Source organism: Plectropomus leopardus, chromosome 7 (assembly GCF_026936395.1).
Source record: "Plectropomus leopardus strain MGB_pleo_1.0 chromosome 7, ASM2693639v1, whole genome shotgun sequence".
Taxonomy (NCBI): Eukaryota; Metazoa; Chordata; class Actinopteri; order Perciformes; family Serranidae; genus Plectropomus; species Plectropomus leopardus.
Window position 1 is genome coordinate 28,673,831 of NC_142182.1, and position 8,505 is coordinate 28,682,335.

An 8,505-nucleotide genomic window follows, 5' to 3' on the forward strand; every position below is an offset into this window, starting at 1 on the left:
GTGTAGTAGAAGTGATTGCACCTGAATGAGGCATTTGGTTTTTAAGTGCTTGTTTTATCCTCCCTGGTTTGAGACCAGTCATGCATGTTTTATGTGCATAAATGCAGTGAATTAGGGCAAAAAAGACAACAAACAAACAGACCCCAGCTCTGGAATTTGGGTGTCAGTTTCTGGGAGTGGCCCCAAAAGGGGGAAGGGTGATGGGAATTTGTCCCAACTAACTGGAGCAAAGAAAATCCTCACAATGGCTGAGTTGGACTTGAGCCATGTAGTGACGGAGAACACACTGCAGGGTGTGTTGCAAGTGTCGAGCCCATCTGATTTTTCCTTCAAGAAGCTGAGGTAATGTTCATTGGTTTGACATTGTGTGTTACATTTACTGTTAGGTCTTAAAGATTGGTCTGCATTAAATTTAAGTTAGATAAATTGTATATATGAAATATTTTTCATCAAAAAGTGACTCTACAAGAGGTGAATGGGGATAAAACCAATCCTATAGTGTAGTGCATTTTTGTTTGTGATTCAGGCTTTGATTGAGAAACTGTGATGTTCAATCAGACCAAAAGAGTCACGTACAAAACTGCTGTTGAAACTTAAAAAACATCTCATCCCAGACAACTGCTAATGAATGCTAAAGGAGGAGGGGGAACACTGGAGGGGAAACTGTAGCCTTTTGTAGATCAGAAAAAAAAAATAAAAAAAATAAAATAAACATTGAATGGCAGATGGTGTTTGGAAGAAAAGCATCTGCTGACAGTGTATTAAAAACTGAATGTTTTCAGGGTTTCCCTCAAAATCTGGGTAGAATGAGGATGCTGAAGAGAGCCTCTGCACTCATCCTGAAAAGAGGAATCACAACCTATCAGAGCAGATTGTGCAAAAATGGTAAGTGCATCCTCTTATTATAACTCTTAGCATTTATCATGCACACAGTTCATCACAGATTGATAGTAATAATGATGATTTCTAAATGTAAATTGCACCTCTTCTCTTAGACAGTCTCTTCAGGGTTCATCCATCTGTATCTCAGGCGCTGGCAGAGAACAAACCAGTAGTTGCACTGGAGAGCACTATAATCACACATGGCATGCCCTATCCACACAACCTGAGGTACACCAAATAAACTGTCAATAAACTGTGAGTTAACAGCAGTTAGAGGTTGCTTTAATTATAAATGGTTTTTTTTGCAACTTTATTTATATTTTCAAAATATAACAACATAACATTTGACATATGAATACATGTACACTTGATTGTCATTTCCACAGATACCCACTTAGACCTCCCCATACAGGTTTACACAATTTACCAAAATACAAGAAAAAAGGGAAAAAAATAATAATAAATAGATAAACCAGACAAATAGAGATAGCCACGTATGGGTTATGTATGTTCAGTACATAGGTGAACCAAGTCACATACAATTATGAATGTTTAAATGCAGCACCGCGAAGGAGGTGGAGGCCATTGTGAGAGCTGAAGGAGCCATTCCAGCCACGGTCGGAGTGATCGAAGGGAAAGTTCATGTTGGTTTATCCTCAGAGGCGCTCGACTACCTCGCCCAATGCAAGAACTGCCTGAAGGTGTCCCGCCGTGATTTGCCCTACGTCATCAGTAAAGTGAGACTTCAACACACTCGTCTCAAATAATCCCAATGCCATCCATTGCGATTATGCGAGTGCGTCACTTATGGTGGTGCTCTGTTTGCTGTCCTTTGTGTCATTTCTCAGGGGCTCTCTGGAGGAACGACAGTGTCAGCCACTATGATAGCAGCACATCGAGCCGGCATCAATGTGTTTGTCACAGGAGGCATCGGAGGAGTTCACAGAGATGGAGAGAACAGTAAGCAGACTTATGAGCTCAGATTAGGATGCAAATATGGTCCAGACATGATATAAATGCCTGGTGAAGGGATAGTTCACTCTGAGTAGGGCCTCCATATGTAAGAAGGCCAAAACTGTTGAATAAGTATCATGTCACCTGGTAATGTGAAGGCTTTAGTCACCAGTGAGAATGTGGTTATTCCTCCAGGTTTGGACATCAGTGCAGATCTGACAGAGCTTGGCAGGACTCCCATCACAGTCGTCTCTGCTGGTGTCAAGTCCATCCTGGACATCGGTCGCACCCTGGAGTTCCTTGTGAGGATACAATAAGACACACTTTACACAACAAATACTTAGGAGATAGGGTCAAAGGTGAAATGGACATGGTGCAGAAAGTCTTTTCATTTCAATCCTGTCTTACTCTCAACTTGTCAAATACAGACGCTTGGTCAGTGGCCTTTGGTGTCAAATACCAACTCAAAGAAGCACCCTTTAGCAACGGTGTGAGAGGTACTGTGCAGTGGTATTTTTTGACGTTTTGAGCAACTTTCATAGAATGAAGAGCGAGACACGCCACAATATGGGGTAATCTCTGTTCTTTCACCCTGGAGACTGCCGTTTGTTTCCCAGGTGACACTGTTGCAACAATGTTGCTATGCTAGTATGTGAACCATGCTACGCTACCCACATAGTCAGGTGACGTTACAAACTGAGTTATTTTAAATCACACCATGATGTTTTTTTCTTAAACCATGTTATTCTGCTGCCTAAACCTAAAACAAATTGTTTTACCATCGTTCAATTGTATTTTGAAATGAGACTGTATGCATTTCACAAGCAGAAACTGTACATTTCCTATGAAAACTAAAGTTGACATAGTGCATGTAACAATTGTAAATCGACACACTATCCCTGAACATTCAAAACCAACGTTAAAATGTCGTAGTTTGTCGTTTTTGGGCCACTGACCGAGCATCTCATTTTGATGAGTTGGGAGTGAGAAGGCTTTGTTCATTTTGTGCTAATGTGTTTGTGAATGTGTGTATGAAATCGATGTAAATTTCCTTTCAAATAAATGAAAAAGTATTAACAATCTAATAATAATAATAATAATATATAGAGGCAAAGACAAGAAAGTGTTTAAGTTTTGTCATTTAGAAATGAATGAATGAATGAATGATTATATTAAAAGATGCAGATGGATATTGGGCAGAGCTGTGATGTATTTCCGTTGTGTCTTTCATTAGGAGACGCAGGGTGTCTGTGTGGCCACTTATGGAGCGTCGAAGAATTTCCCAGCCTTCCTTTCTCCAGAAAGTGGATTCACTTCTCCATACCAAGTCTGCAACCCTGAGGAGGCGGCAAAACTCATTGGTATATCAACATTTTATGTCCTTGACCTTCAACACACAGATGTTAGATATTTACCAACACTTTCACCTGTTGTGGATGCGGATCTATCTTTTGCCATCATTCAGCAAGCACTCTGTCACTGGGTCTCCAAAACGGTGTCCTGTTGGCGGTGCCTATCCCAGAGGAGCATGCAGCAACTGGTCAGCTGATAGAGGAGGCCATCCAGGCTGCAGTAACAGAAGCAAGGTACAGAAATACTTTGTGGATTGTAATCTGTTGCCCTGTTTCTTCCTCGACACTTCAGATACTGATTTAATAGCATCAGAGTAACTTTATGCCATTTTCACGCTCACTATCCTTAGCCTTGGGCTAACTCAGCCCCCTCAGACACACATTGATAACCCAGGTTTAACCTAAGCCCAGGGCTACAGGATTCACACACTGCACTCCTACTAGCCCGCGGTTATATGTCAGATGAGATACATAACTCAAGTTCACATTCTAAAAGTCTTTTGTTTACTTAGCTCCGTTTCACACTTACCCCTTTTACATCAACATGGAACTGGTTGTGCTCTGGTTCCTGCACCTAATTTCGAACTGTGCGGAGCATTTTGACCAAAAGAAACTGGTTCAGAACCAGAAAAGGTGGCTCTCGAGTCAAACCAAAAAGTAGCAGGTTTTTCTTAACCTGAAGTGTGAACTGTGATGACATCAGTGGGCGATTCATAATCTACAGTTTGGAAAGAGAGAGACGTACACTGGAGAAGTCAAGGGAGAGATCATTGGGAAAATAGAGCATGCAGTGGTCTTATTAATAGTTCGTCTGTTGTGGAAAACATATTCAATATGGAAGTATTTGAATGTCATCCTGTATTGTAATAACTGCATGAATGTATGATTTAAGCATGGTCATGGTTTAGATACTTTTGGTAAATCATGATCATGGGTGAATCATTCAAGCAGTTACTATTATACATGATGACACTCAAATACTTTCATACTGAATCATTTTTCCACGACGTGATCCATGCTTGTTTTGGGGTAAAAACATCTGTAGTAAAAAAGCATCTGTAATAACAGAACAAAAAATTGCAGGTAAATAATGTAATCTGCAAGTTTGCTACATTTTACCTCCATTATGCATTGTGCAACGCCCTCTGTTGATGACATATTTTTGCTTACAATGGTCTCAAGTCCATTTTCAGGGGCTAAACCCTGCAAACTCGGGGCTAAACCTGTTTCAGTACAGGGCTAGGAGGCCTAGAGCAAAAGTCAGGGCTAGCCTGCTTGGAATGTGTCAGGATTGTGTGTGAACACTTTGTTAGCCCTAGACTCAAAACGGTGTGAAATGCCTATTTGTGATCATAATAAGGGAATCAAACTGAATGTTTATCTCAGCCAGTAAAATGAAAATTTTCTGTTCTCTTTTTTATGTACTCAGTGCTAAAGGTATAACAGGAAGAGATGTGACGCCGTTCATTCTTCAAAAGGTCAATGAGCTTACTGCGGGAAAGTCCCTTCAAGCCAGTATCCTTCTAAAAAATCTGAATTATTGAGAACTGAAGCAGAAATCATGATCATATCAAATTCTTTGGAAATGAAAAGGGCACATAGACCATTGATCTCATAGGCCAGATAATTTTACAGTGCAGTTTATTACAACTAAAATGTCCTTAACCACTTGTGTTCTTAGACATTGCTCTCATTCATAACAATGCTAAAGTTGGCAGTCGGATAGCCTGCGCACTGTCAAAACAAACAGCTGAGAGAAAGACAACCCATCATCATGGAAAACACGCCTCAGACTCAGAATCAGATGTTGTGAGTATAAACGCATAGGATGGTCTTGTTTAAATCAAATACTGGCACTATACAGTATCCACAGTGCTGTTCTTTTCCAGGTTGTCATCGGAGGAATAAATGTTGATTTTATTGCAAAAGGAAAAAGTAAAACACTTCATGTAAGTTGAATTAATTTTATCTTCAGCCACACTACTGCAGAACGTGCAAGTTCATGTTATGTAGGTTACTTCTGAGTAAAGTTGTCGTCTCTTTCAGTTTGGACAGACAAACCCAGGAAGTGTCTGTCAGTCATTTGGTGGTGTAGGACGGAACATCGCTGGTGTGTTTTTATCTGATTATGCGTGTGCACATGTTTTTCATCGGTGTTTGAGATCAGATTGTTTCACACTCGCTTCTTTGGTGCTTTTCTTCCAGACTCTCTCAGTCGATTAGGCCGTAGACCTCTGTTCATCTCAGCTACTGGAGCTGATTCACACAGTGAAGCAGTGTTACAGTATTGTAAACACATGGTATGTGAGCATCAACAGTTTATTACATAAGCATGATCATAAGTCCTTTTATTCAACTATCTAAATGTTAAGTTTTTAACTTTTTTTTCTTATTTCTGTAAGAACACGAGTGGTGTGGCCAGATTAGAAGAGCAGAGCACAGCAACGTACTGTGCTGTTATCACTGAGAGCGGAGAGCTGAGTCTTGGATTGGGAGACATGGACGTTCATCAGCAAATCACAGAGCAGTATGTGAGTAGTACTGACAAAGTCATCAAATTTTAGCAGGGACTGCCCAGGATTTGTGTTCATGTCAAGAACCAAATTCAGTGTTTAAAGTTATATAATCATGGAAATTTTTGTTACATCAAACCCAAATCTTACTGCTATTTTTTGATTTGCATTTGTTCTGCTGCAGCGATTAAATATTTTTACACTCATCAATTATCTCTGTATATAGTCACCTGCAATAACGCCATTCCTACGCTGTGATAGAGAGGAAACAATACATGCAAGTACAGAAGGAAATTTAAAGACAAGAGCTGCTGCACACAGACATCAAAAATAATTTGTGTGCATGCTCACATGTCACATAATGACACAATGACATGACCAACACCCCCAGTGATCATGTCCCAGGGTCAAGGCAAAAGGGCATCATGCTTTTGGTGTTTCAGCTCCAACACTGCTCAACAAAAAGTATTTTTTAAGTAAAAATGCCAAAGATTTTCCAGTTGAGACTTCTAAAGCTGTTTTTCTTACTAACTAAAGATAGTGAACTGAATGTAATTCGGCTCTGTACTGTTGACCCAACAAAACAATTGGGCTTTGTGAAAGCGGGAGTGGGGTAGAAAGTGTGGAGGGGACTGTTGCCCGCCCCCACCCCACTTAGGCGTCCCCTGGCTTCGCTTTAAGTCAGGGACTGAGCTGTATTGTGGCTGAAGTGATCTCATCCCAAGAGGGTAGAAAGTAGAAGGTTGATTTATTAGTCATTCCTTTATACAAGGTTTAAAAAACCAAATTTAGTCCGTCCTTGATCCTGCTACATCTTTGGAGTTTTAGGATGAGTTGATTAAAATCAGCAGCTACTATAAAGATTCGATTGGGTTTCTTGATTATGTTGTTGCTGGTGGCATCATTCAATTCCTACCGTGCATTTTTTAAATTTGCAACAGAGTCTAGTTTCCTTATGGTTCCCAACAAGGTCCATCTATCCAGTGCAAAAGCTTGATCCGGGATGTTGGGAGTTAACCATGTCTCTGTGAAGATGTGCGCAGAGCAGTCTCTGATCTCCTGTTGCTGAGTGAGCCTCAATCACATCTCATCTACTTTATTCTCCTGCGAGCAGATATTAGCCAGAAGAAGGCTCGGTAGAGGAGCAGCTCTCGGTCCAAGTTGGGTCAGCCTCGCCCTGATGCCGGCTCTCCTCCCTCTCTCTGACCAGAAATAAAGTTTACTTACTTAATCAGAATTTCTTTATTCTGTCTTTGAATATCTTTTTGTAGGTGTCACAGTTTGAGAAGCAGCTTTCCTCAGCCACTCTTGCGTGCCTCGATGGAAACATTCCTATCTCCACCATCAACTATGTTTGCTCCATTGCCAACAAACACAACATCAATGGTAAACATGGGTCACTAAATGATAATGAATGGTCGTGAACAGAAACTTTCATTGATTTTCATAGTGTGTAATCAATGTGTGTCACAGTTTGGTACGAGCCAACAGACTCAGATAAGGCTTGTAAGCCTTTTCTGTCAGACGCCTGGAAGTCTCTCTCATATTCATCTCCAAACCTGACAGAGTTGTGCACTATGAACAAAACACTGGGTATCCCAACACCTGAAGGTAAACTGTATTTTTAATGAATATTTAATAGTTCATGGGTTTTTTGTAATTCCTTCAGTCTCTTTAACACATACGTCCACGTACAGCTGTTGCATATGGGCTTCTTGTGAAGAATGCAAATTGTGTGACAGTGTCTGAGGATGTGGTTTTGTGTTGTGGGTTGGCAGTGATGCCGATTTCTCTTGAGGAGGTGCTGAGTGTTGCTGTGGCTCTCTCACGCCCCCTACTGGAGCACCTCCACTGCCTGGTGGTGACTCTGGGAGCTTGTGGAGTGCTGGTGTGCGGAGAGCATGATGAAGGCTCCGTCAACCTGCAGCCAAGAAAACAGAGGAGGGTAAGGCCAACATATATTTAAGCTGATGATGATGATGATGACAAGGAAAGCAAAGATGTTTACTAAACTGTGTGTTTGCAGAGGAGGCAGCTGTGTGCTGTCCACTACCCAGCACTGGCTGTGACAGCAGAGGAGACCATGAACGTGTCAGGAGCAGGAGATAGGTGCTAAAAATTTACTTGACCCACTTTCTCTTCCCTGTTCTTATTTTACCAATACCAATCTGCTTCAGTTTTAGCCACTTTTCACTTCCTATGAGCTCTTTCTCTTGCTGTCACACCATCTCTCGCTCACAAAGTCATTTGTGACTCAACAACATTCAAACGAAAAGAAACTCATCCCTGCTCTCTCTGCAGTCTGGCAGGTGCTTTAATGGCTGGTATTCTCCAGCAGCGAGACACAGACACCTGTGTTCGGATGGGACTTTTAGCCGCACGACTGTCCCTGGCCTCACCGCACCCCATAGCCCCCACCCTCACCTTAGACTCTGTGGATCCATACAATGTCCAGTCTCAGCACTGGGCCAAACCAAGCTTCATGTGGATAGATTAATTAATTTATTTTATTTTTTTTGTAATTGAAGCATTACTAATGTGTGAAGATTGTGTCTGTCATACCTTGATTTGTTTGTTTTTTAAATCGTGAAATTGTGATTGGATTCCTGAGAAACTGTAGGGACTTGAGTAAATGAATGTAAGAAGATGACAAATTTTAACCGAAACTACTAAATCCAAATGGTGTTTGATGTTTCATGTTGTTCTTCTGTAATTTACAGTTTGTGATTTATATCCTTCTAAATAAATTATGAACCATTATAACAAGGCACTCTGATGTTCTGATTTCTGATAATAGAAAAGGT

The 8,505-nt window shown here is 40.9% G+C and overlaps 1 protein-coding gene across 1 annotated transcript; it reads left to right on the forward strand.

The window, feature by feature from the left end:
* The first annotated feature begins 782 nt into the window (after positions 1-782).
* Positions 783-8,471, forward strand: LOC121949721 (uncharacterized). The gene is made up of 18 exons (XM_042495448.2): positions 783-885; positions 996-1,110; positions 1,445-1,619; positions 1,731-1,842; positions 2,032-2,138; positions 3,071-3,197; positions 3,302-3,422; positions 4,618-4,703; positions 4,870-4,997; positions 5,078-5,137; positions 5,235-5,298; positions 5,394-5,488; positions 5,591-5,719; positions 6,973-7,087; positions 7,175-7,312; positions 7,480-7,646; positions 7,728-7,810; positions 8,003-8,471. Exons 1-18 carry the CDS (start codon positions 807-809, stop codon positions 8,196-8,198), a joined length of 2,097 nt encoding a protein of 698 aa, XP_042351382.2. The 5' UTR covers positions 783-806; the 3' UTR covers positions 8,199-8,471.
* Positions 8,472-8,505: the final 34 nt, after the last annotated feature.

What these genes read in the sequence shown, in the direction of transcription:
- LOC121949721 (XM_042495448.2), top strand. Translation starts at nt 807, where the DNA reads ATGAGGATGCTGAAGAGAGCCTCTGCACTCATCCTGAAAAGAGGAATC. An exon ending in CCCTATCCACACAACCTGAG is followed by an intron (nt 1,111 to 1,444) that starts GTACACCAAATA and finishes GTTTAAATGCAG; the next exon opens with CACCGCGAAGGAGGTGGAGG. An exon ending in GGAGGCGGCAAAACTCATTG is followed by an intron (nt 3,198 to 3,301) that starts GTATATCAACAT and finishes GCCATCATTCAG; the next exon opens with CAAGCACTCTGTCACTGGGT.